Source organism: Dipodomys ordii, unplaced genomic scaffold (genome assembly GCF_000151885.1).
Source record: "Dipodomys ordii isolate 6190 unplaced genomic scaffold, Dord_2.0 Scaffold13, whole genome shotgun sequence".
In the NCBI taxonomy this organism is placed as follows: Eukaryota; Metazoa; Chordata; class Mammalia; order Rodentia; family Heteromyidae; genus Dipodomys; species Dipodomys ordii.
Window position 1 is genome coordinate 12,578,095 of NW_012267229.1, and position 23,166 is coordinate 12,601,260.

Below are 23,166 nucleotides of genomic sequence, written 5' to 3' on the forward strand. Positions count from 1 at the left end.
GCTGTGGCTCAAGTGGTAGAGTGCTAGCCTTGAGCTGAAGAGCTGAGGGACAGCGTCCAGGCCCAGAGTTCAGGCCCCACAACTGGACCAAAAAAAAAAAGTGATTTAGCCCTTTTGCATTTTGTTTCTGCAGTTTGAAGAAAACAGGTCTGGAACAAGGTCTTATCCCCGGCTGCCTCTGAACAGTGGGACTGCCAGATCTTCAGACATCAAATTCAGCTTTGTCTGCCAATCTGTCTGACATGTCGGGACCCGTGCCAAGCAGGGCCAGAGTTTACACAGATGTTAATACGCACAGACCCCGAGAGTACTGGGATTACGAGTCACATGTGGTGGAATGGGGGTAATTTTTCCATTTGTTCACTGTAATCACCTAAAGAGCTGAGTCTTAGGGATTTGAGGAATATATGTTCATAAACCTTGACAGTGCTTCTTTCTACCTCAAGTTTGTAGCCCAACCTGGTTTCTTCTTTTTAGCTGCAAGTTTGGTGCTGTAGAGAAAAGCAGAATATTGCTTTGACAGGTTGACAGTTTTGATGGGCTTACCATTTAAAAGTCATTCAATGTCTTTTCCTTTTCTTTGCCTCTTAAGCTAAAAGCATTGTAGGTAAGTGAGAATTCATACTTGAGAGACTTGAAAAACACTGAGCTCTTACATAAAGTATTTTTGAGGTCAGAAAAAGTTTTCCCATAGTAATAGTAAAGATTGAAACAGTTCTCCAGAAAAGTGTCCTCTTTGATGAGAAACAACATTAAATCCTTAGACATCTGCCCTTATCATGAGACTAGGCATGTTTAACTTGGAATACACCTCACATTTCAACTTTGCCTGGACAAGCTACATTTGTCCTCCTAATTTTCTGTGTAGCCCATTTGAATGTTTATATTTCATTTCCCAGTGTACTGTTCATTTAATTGATGAGATCATACTTTTTTTGTGTTACAAGCATTTTAATGATGTTAAAGTGCAAAAGAAAGCAATTTGAAGACCCAAAAGATATAACAGGGGCCACACATAGTGGTACACTCAATAAGAACTTGAATTCTAGGCCAGCCTGGGCTACATAGCAAGACCCTATCTCAAAAAGAATTTGCACACACTATACATCTGATAACATGATTTCTATAGCCTGTATGTAGACTGTCTCCCTCAACTGCCATGGGGCTTATTTTTTCATCCATGTCTTAACAATAAGTACTTTGTCTCTGCATATAGACACACTGTGCTTTAAAGAGGATATAAGGAATTATGATACAATACTAGTAAATGTTATCACTATCAATAATCTTAACAATTGCCCTATGTCACAGACTTTGGACTCTAGGTAGTATGCATGTTCTATGATAGAAATCCCAACTGCTACCTTCAGTTTGAATGCTTCACACTTAGCTCTGCTTAAATGGCATTAGATAACCCACCTTTTTTTTTTTTTTAAAGTGTAGTGTCTTTTACTTTCTTGGGTTTGTTTGGCATGCCCTTCCACAGTAGGATCTGCCAAGGCCTGGATCAAGTGGTAGGATGCCAGACAGGATTGAATGAGTCAAGTGAGAGCATGAGGCCCTGTGTTCAAGCCCCAGTACCAGCACTACCACCACCACCCTCCAGAAAAATAAAAGCAACAGCAACAACAAAAAATCTGCCAAAGCCAGGCCTTGGTGGCTTATGCCTGTAATCCTAGCTGAGTACTCAGGAGATTAAAATCTGAAGATTGCAGTTCAAAGGGAGCCCTAGCAGGAAAGTCCCTGAGACTATTATCTCCAATTAACTACCTCAAGCCCGAAGTAGAGCTGTGGCTCAAAGTGATAGAATGCTAGCCTTGAGCAAAAGAGCTCAGGGACAGCTTGGAGACCCTGAGTTCAAGTCGTAGGAACAATACCCCTGCCTAAGTATAGTGAATTGTAACATTCTTAAAACATGTCAACATATGTTAGTTTCTACTAAGTGCTAAAATTGGACCAGACAATATAGGACAAAAATGTATCAAAATTATTTTCTTTTAAAAAAAGCATTATATTTGTTGGTTTCAAGTATATATAACAAATGTTATGGTTTATTTTTTTGAGGGGGAGGGTCAGTCGTGGGGCCTGAACTCTGGGCTTGGGTGCGGTACCTCAGCTCTACAGCTGGAGACTAGCACTCTACCACTTGAGCCTCAGCCCCACTTCCGGCTTTTTCTACTTACGTGGTGTTGAAGAATAGAACCGAGGGCCTCATGCATGCAAGGCAAGCACTCTACCACTGAGGCACCTTCCCTGCCCCAACAAATGTTAATATAAGCTAACTGGTGTGTTATAAAGCTTTGAAGAAATAATTGTAAGGCTTAAGAATTTCTATTTCTAGGGTTTGACATACGCATTTATAATTGGCTCTTTTTTTAAAACTACAAGAAGCCATTCAGAATGCCTCATTATGTTATTCTGGTTTTTCAAGTATGTTTGTTAGGCCAGTGCTTTATCACTTGAGCTACATCCCCAGCTGGTAATAGTTTTTTATAAGTTAAATTGGGGCTTGATACCATGGAGGTTTTAAATCAATGTGATCTTGACTTTTTGTTCACAGCAATCAAGATGACTACCAGCTTGTTCGAAAATTAGGCAGAGGTAAATACAGTGAAGTATTTGAAGCTATCAACATCACAAATAATGAAAAGGTTGTTGTTAAAATTCTCAAGGTGAGTAGAAGAGAGAAAATTTTAGAGGATTTGATATGTAGGGTTTAAAAACTAATATAAATGACTTTTTTTTATAGAACTAGCTTGAAAGGTTGTTGGAGTACTTTAGCCCTTTATTACATCTTCTGAAGTCAATAAAGCAAATGATACTTTTTTTGTGTGTGTGTGCCTATCCTGGGTCTTGAACTCAAGACCTGAATGTTCTCCCTGAGATTTTTTGCTCAAGGATAGCGCTCTACCACTTGAGCCACAGCTCTGCTTCCATCTTTTTAATGGTTATTTAGTTGGAGATAAGCGTCTCATAAACTTTACTGCTCAGGCTCACTTTAAACCGTAATCCTCAGATTTCAACCTCCTGAGTAACTAGTAGCTAGGATTTATAAGCATGATTACTGCCACTGGTTCCCAGCAGACAAATCAAGAATTAGAAGTGATTTGAGAGCTAGAAGTGATTTCACTCAAGTCATCATTAGGTTGTAGCAGGGGACAGCAATAAAAGGTACAGTTGCATCTCTCCTAAGCTTGCTCTAGTGTTCATTTTATGTACTTTGAGTTATAGTTTATGCCTTTATTTTCAACAACAACAATCATTTGTATTTTGTAAGGATGAAGTATCACAAATATAGGCTTTAAGAGGGCAAGCATATGTCAATGTAGCTAGCATGATATGACTGCTCACCCTTAGATGATATGAGTAATAGGGAAGAACTGAGGTAAACTGGGAAGCATGTATTTCTTCAGAAGGAGGTAGATGTTTCTCAGCTCCATTGGGTCTTGTCCTGTAGTAGAGCAAGTCCGGTGTTGCTTGATAGTCTTACTTTGCAAAGAGAAGCCAGAAATTCATATTTGTATACGCATTCTGATGTATAAATATGGGGTTAAGATTTTTTTTTAACACTGCACAGATTACATTTGGCAAATGTGCTACCACTGTGTAACTTGTAATTAGTATTGTTTACTGCTTCCTGTCATATACTGTATGTTTAGCTCATTGTTTCTTACCACGAAAATTTCTCCATTGACACAAAGAAGCAGAATTTCCCACTTTTATTAATTTATAGCACTTTTATTGTCTCAGTAAGACACAATAGAAAAAACACCACCTAATAGTTCTATATATTAAGTAGCTAGATGCAGGCAACTATTTGTTTAGCAGCTTAATAGCCATTTAACAAGTTCAATATAATCATTAAAAGTAAAAATAATTGTGTTAACTATAGTTGCCATTGGCATATCTGCAACTACTGAGCTACTGCATAGCTTTTCACATGTTGGAATGAGATTAGATACTGATTTTGATTTCCTAGTCCACATTGATGGCTTGTACAGTACTTGCTTTTTATCATGTCAACTGCTGAAAACCAAAGCTCACAAAATTGGATCCTCAAAAGGAATATAGTACTAAAATGCCATGTTGAAATCATGAACTGCTCTATGCTGGTAGTGTTAGTGTTTGGCAGGTTTCAAGTATTGATTGTTGAGTTTGTCCCCAAAATTTAAACTGTCTCACCATGCCCAAAAATTTTAAGTGTTTATATCTCTCTTATAACATCTAGAAAGAAAACTAGACTGGAAATCAAAACAATTGTCTTTTAAATCCAGATCCTAATACAATCAGTTAACCATGGTGAAAGTAGAGATGATCTTGCCTTATATACGAAACTGTTGGAAAGTGCAATTCTTAGTAAATGCAGTTCTTAGTAAATGGAAAGGTATGTGACAAAAAGAAATCACCTATTTAGCCCCCCACACAAGACACAAATACGGGTACAATGGTTCACAATAGGGTAAAAGTAGAGGAAGTTTCCTATTCCTGGTTTCAGGCTGAATGGGAAGAGAGTTTGTATAGGTCAATTAGGGGTAGGGAACCACACTCTAGAGTACACCAAGGAAAGAAGACAGAAAGAAATAATTGAGCAAAGTGTTTGATGTTAACTCGGAAAGGCGGATTAAATGGTAAAGTCCTAGAAAAGAAAATCTATATTTCCATCCAGTCACAAAATTTATATGGTTTTAACTCTTCTATGTAGATGAAAACCATTGATGATTTTGAATGAAGAGTTATTTAGAAATATTTTTCTAAGCTCATTTTAAATTGGAATATATGTATATTATAAACTGTAAAGACAGATTATTTATAGATGAAGATCCTTCATAAACTATAAAGTTTTTTTAAATCTCCCTATTTGTCTGGTAAGACAAAAGTTAAAATGATCATTATTAAATTAGGGTATACGTCACCTACTAAGTCTGTCATGAATCAGCTTTACATAAATTTTCCATCCGAAGGATTCTTTAGAGTAATTTAATAATACCTTTTGTCATAAAGCAACTATTGGGAAATACTGAAATAGTGGAGAACAGGAAGTAGATTGTGGGTTAGTCTCTGGATGGGGAAATAGTCCTCTCTACGTAGGCTACCTGATCAAAGAGAATCTGAATAGTTGAGGCAAGAAAATAAATAAGTACTATTTAGTGGTACACACCTGTAATCTCAGCTATGCAAGAAGCGGAGGTGGGAGGATCACTGTCCAAGCCAGCCTGACAAAAGCATATGACCTTGTCTAAAAAAATGAAAGGAATAGGGTCAGGTGCTGGTGACTCACACCTGTAATCCTAGCTACTCAATAGTCTGAGGTCTGGAGAATTATGGTTCAAGGTCAGTCTAGATGGATAAGTTCACTAGACTTCTCCATAATAACTAGCAAAAAGCAGGGCTAGAGTTACAACTCAAGTGGTCCTTGCCTAGCAAGCACAGGACTCTGAATTCAGCCCCAAATTCTGCAACAAAAAGAAGAGAAGCTGATCCCATGCCTCCCAGCCAGTCAGTGTACTTACTTCTAATAGAAGTAAGGGTAAGAAACTATGGAATGAATTGAGTGTCAACTATGCAGAAGTCATTATTATTAAAGTACTTTCCATTTATTGTCTTTTTCATTGGGATTTATTCTGTGTTGTAGTAATAACTTTTGAGTGAACTATAAGTCCCTTTTCAGCAGTGATTAAAAATTTAAATACTCTCAGGACTACATATATAGCTACAAAGCTATGGTATGGAGGACTTTCCAAAATAGCTTCATGCCATACTGTGTATTTAGTAATAAGACAAAAGTTAAAGGAGTTCATATACCTGGACCTGGATCATCACCTTGGGAACCAGGAACCATCTAAAAATTCAGTTTCATAAGATTCTAATTTAGTATGTGTAGGTGAGTTTTGTAAATGTGTATATTTAAAAATCAGGTGATAGTTGATCATCAAAGTTTAGTAACCACTAATATTGTTAATAGATATGAGATCCTTAAAACAATTTTGAAGAATTGTATGTAGTGCATTAGCAAGCAAGTTTTGAGGTGATTAGCACCCTAGAAAGATATGCAAGGTCCAATGTAGCAGACACAGGCCTTGTGTGGCTATTGAGCATTTGAAATATGGTTGTGCTTAATTGAGATATAACAATAAAATATTCTAAACTTCAAAGGTTAGTACCCCCAAAAAAGATATGAAATAGATAATTAGTGGTCTTTTGTGTTGATTTATGTGTTGAAATCATAAGACTTTAAATGAGTTAAATATATTATTCGAATAACTTCTATCTATCTTTTTTTATGTGATTAGTATAACATTTAAAAGTCATTAAAGTCAGAGTGGTTTCTGTTGTATTTCTTTGAGCCAGTGCTGTTTTAGACTATGCAGAAGAAAGTTTTGTGAAGGAAGCACAGTTGGACCAAGGCCCTCAGAAAAATATAAAGGATTTCTACACCAAAACAGATAGAAAGGATGGGTGAGGGCAAAGAACTATGGAGAAATATTCTCAGGAATCTACAGAACACTATTTTTGAGTGGAGGAATTTATTTGCAAGAGTATTGATAATAAGATTAGACAGATACTATATGTAATTTCCCAGACATACTCATCTTTTGAGGTACCCTATTTGATTTCTTACTGTATGTAGTCTTAACTTTGAGAAGTTTTATATGTTTTCCATGGGTATAGCTTGCAGGTTAAAGGTAGGGTTTGCAATAGGCAATTGTCTTGAAGGCCTCAGTTTACCCACTGGTTATCTTGCACAAACAACTCTTCTTTCTGTATACCCTTAACTATCCTGACTTTGTGTAGGGCTGTAGAGTTATAGTATTCTGGTTGATAAAATGCCTTTTTAAAAGAGGCGTTTTGGTAGTCCTCTTCTAGATGCTAGTTTGTAAGGTTTGAAGCATAACTGTTAATTGAAATTGTTAATTATTTGGACGGCTCATCTTTGGAATGGAAGTATTTTTTTTTCCTTTTAGTTAAACTTTTTAAGTACCAAGTACTTGCAGAGAACCTGGCATAGTACTAGCAGAAAGGGATTCTGAGATAAGTCTGTCACATTCCTTCCTTCCTAGAGTTCATAAGTAAGCCATTTATGTATTGTACTACCTGTTGAAAAAAAATCTGGAGTAATGTTTTTCACTGATACATTTTTACCCTTTCAGCCAGTAAAAAAGAAGAAAATTAAGCGTGAAATAAAAATTTTGGAGAATTTGCGAGGTGGTCCCAACATCATTACCCTGGCAGACATTGTAAAAGACCCTGTGGTGAGTATAGTAGGCATTAGCAAGGCCCCCCAGGGCTGAGGTGGTGTTAAACACAGAGCACAACTGGCCTGTTTTCTTTCCCATCCCCTTCACTAAGGACTGCTTTAAAAGTACTTAATCAGATATACGTTTTAACTAGCTTAGGTCTTTCTTTCAAAGAGACCTCCACCCACAGACTATTTCTTATTCTTCTAGGCTAAGAGACTGATAGCACTGGAAACTGAAATGTGTTAATCCATTTTGCAAACTCAGGTCCGATGCTGATGGGCGATGGGCGCATTGTCGGGCTGCCTAGAGCCTGGTGAGACTTCAGCTCCATGTCTTCTGTTTGAAATCCATCCCCAAAATGACCTCTTAAGTGTGGTGATGAGAAGCGGGGTGGGCTGTTAGCAGTAGAGGGTTTCTGGCTTCTGAGGCGAGGACTACCAGACTCACCTTGCAGCATCCACAAGCATTGTGTTCACAAAGCCATCAGGAATATTACTAATGAGTTTTCTTTTTCTTTCCCCTAGTCACGAACCCCTGCCTTGGTTTTTGAACACGTAAACAACACAGACTTCAAGGTATAATGTATAGCCAATCATTTCAAGCTGTTGAGTCTTTAGACTACATAGAAAGTCTTTTGAGGATAACAGTTGAAGAGCTTGCTTTTTCACTTGTTCTGATTCTAAAAGAGCTTAATACTGCTAAATAGAAACATAGAAACACTTGTATACAAGTAGTACCCACTTGCACATCTGGTACTTTGTCCTTTTGTTTGTTTTGTGCTCTGTAGTGACCACCACATTTATATCTCATTACCTTTGTCATGGATTTAACAACTTTTGCTCATATCCAGCTTGATGAAAAAGCAACAGTACACGTTTACTCCACAGCTGGCCTTAGTGTTAAATGTTTTAAGGCAATATTATTCAAGAAGGAATGTATTGTGTATATTATAGTAGGGAACTGGATATTCCTTAGGATTACTCAGTGCTGAGCTTGAACCAAGACATCACAGTTCTACACAATAGGTAACAACTTTCATCACTGAGCCCCTTGGGCTGTTCATTTTCAGGGATAGGGAAAGTTGATGTCAAACTCTGCTATAACTACAACCTCTATGACAGATATGTCTGAGTTACAGATTTTCAAACAATTCAAACCTCTACCATAACAGAAGAATGTGTCACTCTCTTGGAGTACATGTTATAGGTATTTGTACAAGTCCATTGTCAAGAATGTTATATAGCAAATGAGTGATTGAGTGAATTCTTCCATTGAAAAGAAATAAAAAGAGGAACTAAACTCTGCAACTTTTTGGAAATTGAAAAGATTACATATAACAGCTCTTCACAGAATTTGCTCTCAGCTTGGGACGGGAATAGTTCTTCTAATTGGCTTAACAGGTTTGGCATCATATTATCTACAAACTTGCTAATGATCTGTAGTTCTAACTATGTAACCCAAAGTGAGTTAGTTATTCACTAAGGAGGCTATCTTTGCCACAGTGCTTTTTATGAGAAAGTCAGAAGGTAAATGAAAAGCAAATATATTTCACAATACATACATAGATACGCATATATATTAGGTATGTTACCCACTAGATATAGCCTCAGCACTATGAGTTTAAGTATTCATTTTTACACATAGAGTTAAATACAAACTGTTTTCTTTAAAGTAAATGTTATATTGCAGAAATGGAAGTGACTAGAAAGATTTTGGAACCTTGGCAAATTATTCAAATCTTTGTTTGCATTATTATGAATGAGATGAAAAATTATCTGTATTATTTTATGACTCAACTGTTGCATTTGTCTTCAACAGCAATTGTACCAGACACTAACAGACTATGATATTCGATTTTATATGTATGAAATTCTGAAGGTAAGTTACTTCAAATATTAAATATCTTTAAACTGGTCTTAGATTTATTAAATAGTTCAACTGATGGTAGGAAGGCAAAGATTGGGCCTCTACATAGTTTTTTTTTTTTAATTATTAAGTAGTTGTACAAAGAGGTTACAATTTCTTTTTTTGGGGGGGGTGGTCCGGTCGTGGGGCCTGAACTCTGGGCTTGGGCACTGTCCCTCAGCTCTTCAGCTCAAGGCTAGCGCTCTAACACTTGAGCCACAGCGCCACTTCCGGCTTTTTTCTTATGTGGTGCTGAGGAATCGAACCCAGGGCCTCAGGCATGTAAGGCAAGCGCTCTACCACTGAGCCACCTTCCCAGCCCAGAGGTTACAATTTCTTAAGTCAGGTTATAAGTATAATGCTTCTTGATCAATATCACACCTTCCATTGTTGTCTCCCCCACCTCCATTTTCCCCATCCTCATCCCTACCCTCAAGTTATATAGTTCAATTTTTATAGAATATACATAATATAATGACGACATTTGCTCATTCTTCCTTCATTCACATGCGCTCCCTACAATGTTCTTTTCCTAAAACACGTTTCTACTCCTGGTATTCATTTTGGTAAATAGCGCATTAGGTGTTCAGAGGAGTTACACCTTCGGACTCTTCCCCTAAGAATACCAGTCAGTCAGTCAGTCAGTCAGTGTGTGTGTGTGTGTGTGTGTGTGTGTGTGTGTGTCTGTCTGTCTGTCTGTATATGTTATGCATGTTTGTATTTTAGATCTAGTGTCCACATGTGAGCAAAATGTACCATTTGTCTGAGTCTGACTTAACAATTCTTTCTAGGTCCATCCATGTCCCTGCAAATAATATAATATGCTTCTAAGAAATAAGAAAATTCCATTGTATATATGCACCACATTTTCTTAATCTACTCATCTTATGTAGGGCATCTGGGCTGTTTCTATAACTACATAGAAGTGTTTTTTCTTTTAACAAATTGATAATATTAGAAACTTTGGATTAATGTAATGCTTTTAGGACTGTACTTAGAGAACTGAGAATGAAAATTGTCAAAACTTGTTAAAAAAAAAAAAAGCAAAACCCTGGTATGCTGGATTAACTTTTGATAGTTTATTTTACTTAAGATTCAACAAGTAAAATAGTAAGCTTTAATTTGGCCTTCAAGGGATCATTGTTCTAAGACTGAGTAAATATCAGTTTAAGAGTGGGATTGAGAGTAGACTTCAATTTCCCAAGTGGGATTACCACATATCTTTGTGTAGGAGAGGTTATACGTGCCGAGAGGTTTGATCATCTTCTCATTGGCTCAAGAGGCCTTATAGCAAGCAGGCCTTCAAAGAGTTACAGATAGCTTGCCTCACCCTGTGAACTAGGAATCTAGGTTGCCCTTCTGGAAGGACAGGAACTTGGCTAATGACTAAAAAGCAGGGATTAGCAAACCCAAAGGTTATGTCACTCAGATCACCTTGGTTTGAGGTTGGAAACTTTCCAGATTGAATTATCTGATCTATTTCAGGGGTTGGTAAGATTCTTTAAAGAGCAAATAATAAATATTTTAGGCTTTGGGAGTTTCATAATTACATCACATCTGGTATAATATGAAAGCACTTTATTATGCACGATACACAAACAATAGCCTATGTGCTGATAAAGAATTATTTACAAAACCAAGTGGACATCAGGCCAGATTTGGTTCATGGGCCATACCATACTTTGCCAGTTGCTGTTGTAGACTTAGATGCTAAAGAAATTACTCTTCTAGGGCTGGGAAGGTGGCTCAATGGTAGAGCGCTTGCCTTGCATGCATGAGACCCTGGGTTCGATTCCTCAGCACCACATAAGCAGGGAAAAAAAAAGCCAGAAGTGGTGCTATGGCTCAAGTGGTAGAGTGCTAGCCTTGAGCTGAAGAGCTGAGGGGCAGTACCCAGGCCCCAGAGTTCAGGCCCCATGACTGGACCCAAAAACAAACAAAAAAGCAATTGTTCTTCTAGGTGTTAGAGGCATGGTTTAACTTGTAGAGCCCCTATCTAGCAAGCTCAAGGCCTTGAGTTTAATCTCCAGTACTGCTAAGGAAGAGACTCTTACACTAGATACGGTAGCACACATCTGTAATCCTAGCTACTTGAGAGGCATAGGTAGGAGGATAGTGACCTGAGGTGCACCCAAGCAAAAAGCAGAAGACCGTATCTGAAAACCTAAGATGGAAAGGACATAGCTCAAGTAGTAGTGTGTTGATAAGGCTCAACTCAGTCCTCAGGCCCCCCCTCCAAAAAAAAAAGTTACTGTACTTCAAAATCTTTTGTGATACTTTGTGTCTGTGGAAATAATCTTAAATTTTAAATGAGATAAGATTTTGTGAGTGGTATAGTTCATGTACTTACAGAGTCATTTTGAACAGAGCGAATGTGGAAACAACTCTAAAGAACAGAACTTGAAATTCAGAGATCTGATTTTAACTGATCATGGAATTTTTTTTCTTTTTTTTTGGGGGGGGGGTCCGGTCGTGGGGCCTGAACTCTAGGCCTGAGCGCTGTCCCTCAGCTCTTCAGCTCAAGGCTAGCGCTCTACCACTTGAGCCACAGCGCCACTTCCAGCTTTTTTCTTTTTGCTTATGTGGTGCTAAGGAATCGAACCCAGGGCCTCTTGCATGCAAGGCAAGCGCTCTACCACTGAGCCAACTTCCCAGCCCCCTGATCATGGAATTCTAAACTGTGGCTGAATAATACTTGTGGGAATGACTTCCTAGTCCTGATTTCTAGCGATGTTTTGAGAATGAAGGAAAATTACATGGAAGAAAAAGTAAAGGAGTATAATCACTCTTATGCACTTTTATGTTTTGCTTTTATTTTGAGAAAAGGTCTAGCTGTATAGCTCAGGCTGGATTCAAAAACATGATTCTCCTGTCTCAGACTGCTGGTGGTGGGATTCCAGATGTGCACCAGTACCAACCATTTCCGTGTTTGAAGGTTTACTCTTTTCTTTATTTCCTATTCCTCCCACAGGCCCTGGATTATTGTCATAGCATGGGAATTATGCACAGAGATGTGAAGCCCCATAATGTCATGATTGATCATGAGCACAGAAAGGTAAAGTGATAGACAAATTTTATCTTTCCAGCCGGGCACTGGTGGCTCACGCCTGTAATCCTAGCTACTCAGGAGGCTGAGATCTGAGGATTGCGGCTGGGGCAGGAAAGTCCGTGAGACTCTTATCTCCAATAAATCACTAGAAAACCGGAAGTGGCGCTGTGGCTCAAGCCATGTAGCACTCACCTTGAGCTGAAGAGCGCAAGGACAGTGCCCAAGCCCAGAGTTAAAGCCCAACGACCAACAAAAACAGAAAGGAAGGAAGGAAGGAAAGAAAGAGAAAGAAGGAAGGGAGGAAAGAAGGAAAGAAAGAAAGAAACTGGCAAAGCCAGTGGCTTGCTTACCTCCAATTAAATACCATAAAGCTAGAAGTGGAGCTGTGGCTCAAGTGGTAGAGTGCTAGCCTTGAACAAAAAATGCTCAGGGACACTGCCCAGGCCCTGATGAATTCAAGCCACAGGACAGAAACAAACAAACAAAAAGACATAAAATAAGAATGCCTTTTCCAAAATAGATTAAGATAACTGTCAAGCTAAGGAATTGATATTTATACTTAAGGTTACAGGTAACAAAGGGGCTTTGGTAAGAGTGACTTAGGTAGCATTTTTTGCAGAGTGCTCTAATGCAGAATGGGAGAAGTTGAGAGGGGGAAAAAAGGGTTGCTCATGGTTTCTCTTGCTTGTTCTCTCTTCCTTTCAGCTACGGCTAATAGATTGGGGTTTGGCTGAGTTTTACCATCCTGGCCAAGAATATAATGTCCGAGTTGCTTCTCGATACTTCAAAGGTCCTGAGCTACTTGTAGACTATCAGGTAAGAAGAGAAGGGCAAGAATTTCAGTCCTAGGTTTATTCTGCACATCATTTACAAAAATCTCACTTTTTTTGCCAGGCGCCAGTGGCTCACCCCTGTAACCCTACCTACTCAAGAGCCTGAGATCTGAGGATCGAGGTTCAAAGCCAACCTGGGCAGGAAAGTCCATGAAACTTACCTCTAGTAAAGCACAAGAAAACCAGAAGTGGGGCCAGGAAGGTGGCTCAGTGGTAGAGCACTTGCCATGCATGCATGAGGCCCTGGGTTAAATTCCTCAGCACCACATAAGCAAAAAGAAAAAAGCCAGAAGTGGTGCTGTGGCTCAAGTGGTAGAGCACTAGCCTTGAGCTGAAGAGCTGAGGGACAGCGCCCAGGCCCAGAGTTCAGGCCCCATAACCGGACCCAAAAAAAAAAAACCAGAAAACCAGAAGTGGCACTATAGCTCAAGTGGTAGAACGCTAGCCTTGAGCTGAAGAGCTTGAGGGCCAGCACTCAGGTCCAGAGTTCAAGGCCCATGACCAACAAAAAAAAATTACACTTTTTTTTTTGTAAGCCATTATGTATATCCATAGCTTTTCCTTTTCTGCAATGTATAGCAGATAAATCACCTCAGTTCACCTCCAGAAGTTATGTTGTTTTTGTTGTCATGCCAATAGTATATGACAGATCTGCATTTGATGATGTTAAAGAAGTGTACCTAATAAGTTTTATTGTACTCAATAACTCCAGAATTGAGAGTTGTAAGCTAATGTTTAAAGAACATTAAGAGCGGACCAGGTGCCGGTGGCTCACACCGGTAATCCCACCTACTCGGGAGGCTGAGATATAAGGATCACGGTTCAAAGCCAGCCTGGGCAGGAAAGTCCAGGAGACTCTTTCTCCAATAAACCACCAGAAAACCAGAAGTAGTGCTGTGGCTCAAGTGGTAAAAGTGCTCGCCTTGAGCTGAAGAGCTGAGGGACAACACCCAGGCCCTGAGTTCAAGCCCCAGGATTGGCCCAAAAAAAACAAGCTAGGTACTAGTAGCTTACACCTGTAATCCTAGCTACTAAGAAGGCTGAGATCTGGAGGATTATTGCCATTTCAAGCCAGCTCAGTCAGAAAGTCCCTGAGACTACATCTTCAATTAACTAGTAAAAATCTGGGCTTGGAAGCATGGTTTGCATGGTAGAGTGCCAGATGGGCAAGCATGAAGACTGCATGAAGACCTGAATTCAAGTTCTGATATTGGCACAAAGAAAGATCAACGCAAGCTGGAGATGTAGCAGAAGTTCTGTATATCTAGCAAGCTAAAGGCCCCACATTCAACCATCAGTACTACCAAAAAAGAAAAAATCCAGGCATATTGATACACACCTGTAATCTCAGCAATTGAGAGGTTATGGCAGGAGGATCACAAGTTTGAAGCTAGCATCCTTAAGCATACAGTTTACACTCCATCTTCCTATGTTTATATTTTTGTTTTTTTCTGGTCAGTCATGGGGCTTGAATTCTGGGCTTGGGCACTGTCCCTGAGCTCTTCAGCTCAAGGCAAGCACTCTACCACTTGAGCCACAGTGCCACTTCCTGTTTTCTGGTGGTTAATTGGAGATAAGAGTCTCACAGACTTTCCTACCTGGGCTGGCTTTGAACCTCGATCCTCGGATCTCAGCCTCCTGAGTAGCTTGGATTATAGGCATGAACCACTTGCATCTGCCTTCCTATGTTGTTTAATCTGATACCTTAAAAATGTTTCAAGCTGGGCACCAGTGGCTCGTTCCTGTAATCCTAGCTACTCGGGAGGCTAAGATCCAAGGATCACAGTTCATAGCCAGCCTGGACAGGAAAGTACATGAGACTTTTATCTGTACTTAACTACCAAAAAAAAGCCAAAAGTAGAGCTGTGACTTAGTGGTAGAGCATTAGCCTTGAACAAAAAGAAGCTCAGGAACAGCACTCGAGCCCTGAATTGAAGCCCCAGGGCCAGCAAACACACAAAAAAAGTTTCATATCTTGACCTAAGAATTCCAATTTTGGATTCTAAACAATGTAGTCCTGAGTTCATAAAAACTGTTAATTTAAGGAGTGACTCAAGTGGTAGAGCGTCAACCTTGAGCAAGCAGGCTATGAGTGGCACTAAGTTCAAATGCATAAAAAAAGAGCTTTTGCATAAAAATATAAAACTATTTCTTACATTGTGATATAAAACACTATCATCAGTGAAATTAAAGATTAGATTCTGAAACTGTTAGTAATAGAACAGTGGTATACATAAAAGGCTTTATAACAAGTGGAATTTTGTTTTGTTTTGTTTTGGTTAGTCATGGGGCCTGAACTCTGGGCCTGGGCGCTGTCCCTCACCTCTTCAGCTCAAGGCTAGCCCTCTACCACTTGAGCCACAGTGTCACTTTCCAGCTTTTTTTGTTTATGTGGTCCTCAGGAATCAAACCCAGGGCATCATGCATGCAATGCAAGCACTATACCACTGAGCCATCTTCCCAGCCCCACAAGTGGGGATTTTCTTGTAAGTGAAATAAGCAATAAAAATAGTGTGTACAGTTTGTTTAAACTAGATGAAAGAATATATAGAAAAGATGGAAAAGAAATACATGAAAATGTTACTAAATTTAGCTTTGACTTGGAGTGATTTTTTTCTTTTAAATAGAAACCTTTTTTATTTTGAAGTGGGAAGCCTACGGATTCGTGTTTAACATCTTCCTTTATTTTAATGTAGATGTATGATTATAGTTTGGATATGTGGAGCTTGGGTTGTATGCTGGCAAGTATGATCTTCCGGAAGGAGCCATTTTTCCATGGACATGACAATTATGACCAGGTGATACATATTCTTCCCTTTAAGGAACTTACTGATTTAGCATTATGATCACCAGATGTTGCCAATGCATTAGAAACTACAATGGATCTCACTAAAATGTAGGTACCTAAAGAAGGTGTGGTGGCACATTCTAAACTCCTAGCAGAAATGATATTGGAAGTTCAGTCAGCCTAGGTTTCATACAGATACCCTATCTCAAAAAGATAAAAGTGAGCCTGGTGTCAGTCACTCTTGCCTATAATCCTAGCTACTCAGGAGGCTGTGATCTGTGAGACTCTTATCTCCAGTTAACCATTCAAAAACCAGAAATGGGGCTGTAATTCTAATTGGTTTAGAACTAGCCTTGAGTAGAAGAGCTCAGGGACAGGGCCCAGGCCCTGAGTTCAAGCCCCACAGCCAACAAAAAAGAAAAGTGAAATTTAGGTGCTTGCTCCCCTTCCCACGACCTTTTCAGTATCTGACAATAGCAAATAATTCTCAAAAATTCACTATTTGTTAATCTATCTTGACATTGATCCTCAGGTGGGTATTTTGTGAATTACATGGTTTAGTGTTGGAAAATCAGGCTTTTGTGCCCCAGTCTTTTTAGTTTGTTTTGATTGCTTGTTTTACTGTGAAATATAAAATATTTTATAAAGCATTTTTTATAACGCTGGGTGCTGGTGGCTCACGCCTGTAATCCTAGCTACTCAGGAGGCTGAGATTTGAGGACCACTGTTCAAAGCCAGCCTGAGCAGGAAAGTCCGTGAGACTTTTATCTCCAATAAACCACTAGAAAACCGGAAGTGGTGCTCTGGCTCAAATGGTAGAGTGCTTGCCTTGAGCTGAAGATCGCAGGGACAGCGCCCAAGCCCAGAGTTCAAGCCCCACAACCAACAAAAAAAAAAAACATTTTGTATAAGCCAGGCTCCAGTGGCTCATGCCTGTAATCCTAGCTACTCTGGAGGCTGAGATCTGAGGTTGTGGTTCGAAGTCAGCCCAGGCAAGAAAGTCTGTTGAGACTCTTATCTCCAATTAACCAGAAAACTGGAAGAAGTGGCACTGTGGCTCAATTGATAGAGCATTCATTTTGAGCTGAAGAGCTGAAAAGCAGTGCCCAGACCCAGAGTTCAAGCCCCACGACCAACCAACCAAAAATTTTTTTTTGGTATAGACTGCCATGTAGATTAAAAAATGGGCTAGGGGCTGGGAATGTGGCTTAGTAGTAGAGTGTTTGCCTAGCATGCATAGAGCCCTGGGTTTGATTCCTCAGCACCACATACACAGCAAAAACTGGAATTGGCACTGTGGCTCAATTGGTAGAGCGCTAACCTTGAGCACAGAGAGGCTCAAGGACAGTGCCCAGGCCCTGAATTCAAGATCCAGGACTGGCAAAAAGAAAAAAAGAAGAAAAAAAAGCCAAAGCTGGGTGCAGGTGACTTACACCTGTAATCCTAGCTACTCATGAGGCTGCAATCTGAGGATATCAGTTCAAAGCCAGCCTGGACAGGAAAGTCCATGGGACTCTTACCTCTAGTTAACCACCAAAAAACCGGAAGTGGTACTGTAGCTCAAGTGATAGAGTGCTAGCCTTGAGCTGAAGAGCTGAGAGAAGCATCCAGGCTCAGAGTTCAAGCCTCACACTAGCACCACCAACAACAACAAAAATAGGCCAAGTATTCATGAATCGTGCTTATAATTCTAGCCATTCAGGGTGCTAAGATCTGTTTGCTAGGCTGGTGCTGTACCACTAAAGCCCAACTCAAGTGGTTTTGTTGTTGTTGTTATTGTTTGAGGGAGAGGGGTTTTCAGTGCTGGGGCTTGGACTCAGGGCCTGGGCAACTGTCCCTGAACTTCTTTTGCTCAAGGCCAGCACTCTACCACTTGAGCCACAGAGCCACTTGGAGTTTTTTCTGCTTATGTGTTACTGAGGAATCAAACCAAGGGCTTTGTACATGCTAGGTAGGCAAGCACTCTACCACTAAGCCTCATCCCCAGTCCTCACACTGATTCTTACTGGTTATTTTTAGATGGAGTCTCTTACTTTTCTACCTAATCTGGCTTTGAACATTGGTCCTCTAGATCTCAGCCTTCTGAAAAATTAGGATTACAAGTATGTGCCACAAGTGTCTGGCTACAGTGACCATTTTTAAAGAATCCAGAAATATCACTTGAAATTAGTACACTGGACTCAGAAATACAGAAAAATAGTTTATAGACTATTTGTAAGGGAATCAAACATAAGGCAATAAATTATAGTCATTAACTATAGACATGTAATAAACTGTCAAAGGTGCTGGTGAGATTCTGAGTTCTTTGAGACTGTTAGAGGACATTTTCAAGGGAAAAGAATTAAGCTATAAAGCAGTTTATTTTTCTAACATTTAGACATTGAACCGATTTAAGGAACTTTATGTGAAAATGCACTACTTCCACATGCTGAAATTTGAAGTTTTAACCATAGGTGTTTTACCAGGCACTTGTGACTTCTGTAATCCTCACTACTCAGGAGGCTGAGATCTGAGGATGATGGTTCAAAGCCATCCTGAGCAGAAATGTCCATGAGACTCTTCTACAATTAACAACCACAAAGCTGGAAATAGAGTTGTTGCCCAAGTGTTAAAACTCTAGCCTTGTGCACAAAAGCTCAGGCTCAATGCCCAGGCCCTGAGTTCAAGCCCCAGGACTACCACCATAAGAAGAAAGTCATTAGATGTTAACATTCATACCGGTAGTATGTTCAGTTATGATTAATTGTTGACTTGATTTTATAATTATACTTGTCTCTTCAATACTAGTTGGTGAGGATAGCCAAGGTTCTGGGGACAGAAGATTTATATGACTATATTGACAAGTACAACATTGAATTAGATCCACGTTTCAATGATATCTTGGGCAGGTAAGCTATAAAACAAAAACTGGTGCATCTGTGACTTAGCACTTTGGGTTTGAAATGGCACTTTGGACTGTCAACTCAGATTGGGGCCTAGTTCATGTGGCAAAATCTGAATTGAAACCATATCACCAGAAGAGGGAAAATAAGGAGTCTAGTTATGTTCTCTTCACCAATAATGCCAAGATGTCTGGTCTGGTATTTCAGGACACTAAACTAAGTAGATCTGTGATGAAAGAAATGGATTGGGCTGGGAACAGTGGCTCATGCCTCTAATCCCACTGATTTAGGAGGAAAGAGATAGGAAAGGCAAAGAACAAGTATGTGGTGGGTAGTTGGAGGTATGGCTTAATTGCCTTACTAGCAAGCACAAGATCCCCACCCCTCGCCAAATAAAAATGATTGAATGGCTGTTTTCAGAATTTACTTAGAGGGGCTGGGAAGGTGGCTCACTGGTAAAGCGCTTGCCTTGCATGCTTGAGGCCCTGGGTTCGATTCCTCAGCAGCCATAAGCAAAAAACAAGCCGGAAGAGGTGATGTGGCTCAAGTGGTAGAGCGCTAGCCTTGAGCTGTAGAGCTGAGGGGCAGCGCCCAGGCTCAGAGTTCAGGCCCACGACTGGACCCAAAATAAAAACCAAAACAGAATTTACTTAGAGGAGACCAAGTGTGAGACTTATAGTAAAATTTGTAATCGATTATGGTCAGCTAGTTCCTGTGGGCTCTACTTAGAAGGGTTACAGTTGTGTCAAAACCAAAATCTCTCTTGATTTAGCTTGCTTCCTTAAAGGACAGAACCCTATCCAAGAGAAAGAAAGACTGATGTTCTGACTCTGGTGCTAGTGACTGGACATTGCTAATATACTAGTTACTTAGCAGGAGTTGACAGAATTACATTACTCTGATTAACTTTTGCCTGCCAGCCAAGTACTTAGGGAAAATAGAAATGTGGTGGTGGGTGGCAGAGGCCTGCTTAGCTCAGACACTGGACCCTCCTTCCTGCACCTCAGAGTAACCTGTAGTACAGGTCTTAAAACAGAGAAGACCCAGGATTCTCTGTTCTGCAGCACTGCAATTTTCAGCTCAAAACACGCACGTGTGTGTGTGTGTGTGTGTGTGTGTGTGTGTATGTGTGTATTCTTTGTTCTGCAGCACTGCAATTTTCAGCTCAAAACACGCACGTGTGTGTGTGTGTGTGTGTGTCTGTGTCCGTGTCCGTGTCCTCCATACAAGGTAGAATGATACAAGATTGCTAAGCTGTCAGCCAATGGGGAAGATGTAGGAATAAGATTTGGAGCTCATTGTCAATGTGAGCCATTTCTCGTTTTTCCTTTTGCCCTTGCAGACACTCTCGTAAGCGATGGGAACGCTTTGTCCACAGTGAAAACCAGCACCTTGTTAGCCCTGAAGCCTTGGATTTTCTAGACAAGCTGCTGCGATATGACCACCAATCACGGCTCACTGCAAGAGAAGCCATGGAACATCCCTATTTCTGTGAGTCCAGTTGTACAAGTTCTCCCACCACTGCTCTGGAGACTGACTGTATGAGGCCAGGACGAAGATAGGCTAGGAAATGGGCTCTGGGCCTAAAGTAGTATGCATCCAGTTCCTATTAGGTCACTTCAGTGTTACTCACCTACTCAAGCCTGTTTTTTTCAGATAAGGACATTTTGTTGGGTAGAAAAATAGTTGAGAGGATTCTTGGCTACAGGTGTCCTATCTGTGTCCTATGATAATCATTTATTGGAGAGACCCAGTGTGTCTGCATATGGTAATGTTGTATAAGCACCTTGCTAAAGCTTTGTGAGTGTAACTAACTGTTCACCTTAAGGGAAATGCCACTTGGACTCCCTGAAGCCTCAGGTGCTCACCTCAACCTTGGACTGTTTCAAGGGCAATGCCAGAATAGTTTTAGAGCAAATGTTATTTCTTGCCCAATCTCCAGTTATTGAAGCAGACAGGCTGATTGAGATAGAGAGTAAAGTCTGTCATACCACTAACCCTCTCAGACCTATAGCTTTGTCCTGTTGGGCACTGTCCTGATCAGATGATCTGAGAACCACTAAAACTGGTTCATTCGGATATTAAGTATTGTCTCCATTAAAGCCCAACCTTACCAGCCTCATTTTTTACCTCATCTTCCTACCACTTGATCTCAGAGTTGGTCTTCCCACAATTGGATAGGAAAGGTATGTGTAAGGTACGTGTAATTAAAGGTGAAGGCAGTTGCCACTGTATGTCCCAGGAATATGGAATATAAGCCAAATGAAAAGTAACTACTCTAGGGCTGGGAAGGTGGCTCAGTGGTAGAGCACTTGCCTTGCATGCATGAGGCCCTGGGTTCGATTCTTCAGCACCACATAAGCAAAAAGAAAAAAGCCAGAAGTGGCGCTGTGGCTCAAGTGGTAGAGCGCTAGCCTTAAGCTGAAGAGCTGAGGGACAGCGCCCAGGCCCAGAGTTCAGGCCCCACGACCAGACCCAAAAAAAAAAAAAGAAAAGGAAAGGAAAGTAACTACTCTAAAGGACCATCCCCCTTAGTCCCTTACCCCAACCTTTTTGTCTCTTTTCTAGACACTGTTGTAAAGGACCAGGCTCGAATGAGTTCTTCTAGCATACCAGGAGGCAGTACACCTGTCAGCAGCGCCAATATGATGTCAGGTTGGTAGATTGGTAGATTGCTTTAAGAACACATGGGTAGCTGGGAATGTGGCTTAGTGATAGAGTGTTTGCCTAGCATGCATGAAGCCCTGTGTTTGATTCTTCAGTACATCATAAACAGAAAAGGCCAGAAATAGCATTGTGGCTCAAGTGCTAGAATGCTAGCCTTGAACAAAAGAAGTTCAAAGGCAGTGCTCAGACCCTGAGTTCAAGCCCCAGGACTGGCAAAAAAAAAAAGAACATGTAGATGACCATTGCTCTTCCTATTTTTATACCCTCATTATGGCTGATTTCTTAAGTACCTTCTCTTCTCTATAGGATATCCCTTAGTGACATAGTGACCTGTATGGATTTTCTATATTTCAAGGTGCTTTTAACACTGTAATATTTTAGTGACACTGTCTTGAGTAGAGTATCAACAATCCCTTAAGAAACTTAAAAGTTTCTTGCAAAGGAACTTGAAGTTCCAACAAGCCATGAATAATAAAGAGGTCCTTTCCTCAGCTTAAAGAAGCAAGAGTTATATGACCCTCAGAAACATTACAACACTGAAGTGTAGAAGCATGGAACCATACCTGAGCAAAAAAGAAGTCCTCAGGAGCTGGGTGCTGGTGGCTTAATGCCTTGTGATCCTAGCTATTCAGGAGGCAGAGATCTGAGGAACATGGTTCCAAGCCAGCCTGGGCAGGAAAGTCCATACAACTCTTATCTCTGGTTAACCCCTAGAAAACTAGAAGTGGAGCTGTGTCTTAATGTGGTAGAGCACTAGTCTTGAGCAAAAGAGCTCAGGAACAGTGCCTAGGCCCTGAGTTCAAGCCTTACAACAACAACAAAAAAGATGTTCTCAATAGCTGTATGCAGTAGTGCAGAGGCCTGTCATCTGCAGTGACACAGGGAGGCACAGTAGCTAGCAGAATTACATTCCAGACATAAAATGAGTACCTACCTTGAAAATAACCAAAGCAGGCTAGGCACCAGTAATCCTAGCTGCCTATAGTCCTAGCTGCTCAGGAGGTCTAAGGATTGCACTTTAAAGTCAACCTGTGCAGAAAAACCTAAGAGACTTCAGTTAACCACCAAGAAGTCAGAAGTGGAGCTGTGGCACTACCTTGAGCAGAAAAGCTCAGGAACAGTGCCTAAGCCCTGAGTTCAAGCCCCAAGACTGTCACAAAAAATATAAATATAAAAAGAGGTACAAAAATGGATTGAAGGTGCCAGCCTAGCAAGCTCAAGTCCTGAGTTCAATCCCCAGTACACCATCCCCCAACAAAAAGAAGGAGGACTGTTATATGACCTATTACACACACACACACACACACAAGAAATTAAGCTAACAAGGTAATTGTAGTAAAGAGGTAGAAGAAACCAAATGGAAGTGATTCTAAAATATAATTTTAGTCTGGTGCTATTTAAATCATTATCATGGTTTAAAACAAGCCAGGGCAAAAAATGTCGACACTCCATCTCATAAAATAACCAACTGAGGGGCTGGGAATGTGGCTTAGTGGTAAGTGCTTGGCATGAAGCCCTGGGTTCAATTCCTCAGTACCACATACATAGAAAAAGCTAGGAGTGGTGCTGTGGCTCAAGTGGTAGAGTGCTAGCCTTGAGCAAAAAAAGCTCAGGGACAGTGCCCAGGCCCTGAGTTCAAGCCCTAGGACTGGCAAATAACCAACCAACTGAGCCAGATGCCGGTCGTTTGTATCTGTAATCCTAGGTACTCAGAAGGTTGAGATCTGAAGACCACAGTTCAAGGCTAGTCTTGGCAGAAAAGTCTGTGAGACTCTTATCTCCACTTAATCACAAAAATAGCTAG

At 40.4% G+C, this 23,166-nt stretch overlaps 1 protein-coding gene across 1 annotated transcript in view; it reads left to right on the top strand.

The window, feature by feature from the left end:
- Positions 1 to 23,166, top strand: part of Csnk2a1 (casein kinase 2, alpha 1 polypeptide) — a 58,994-nt gene that overhangs the window by 33,179 nt on the left and 2,649 nt on the right. Inside the window, exons 2-12 of the mRNA XM_013010885.1 lie at positions 134 to 343; positions 2,561 to 2,672; positions 7,149 to 7,250; positions 7,763 to 7,813; positions 9,057 to 9,116; positions 12,115 to 12,198; positions 12,898 to 13,008; positions 15,722 to 15,823; positions 18,601 to 18,701; positions 20,038 to 20,186; positions 21,264 to 21,350. Coding sequence (XP_012866339.1) covers positions 243 to 343; positions 2,561 to 2,672; positions 7,149 to 7,250; positions 7,763 to 7,813; positions 9,057 to 9,116; positions 12,115 to 12,198; positions 12,898 to 13,008; positions 15,722 to 15,823; positions 18,601 to 18,701; positions 20,038 to 20,186; positions 21,264 to 21,350 — 1,060 coding nt within the window. The 5' untranslated portion in view covers positions 134 to 242. The remainder of the gene's footprint in view (positions 1 to 133; positions 344 to 2,560; positions 2,673 to 7,148; positions 7,251 to 7,762; positions 7,814 to 9,056; positions 9,117 to 12,114; positions 12,199 to 12,897; positions 13,009 to 15,721; positions 15,824 to 18,600; positions 18,702 to 20,037; positions 20,187 to 21,263; positions 21,351 to 23,166) is intronic.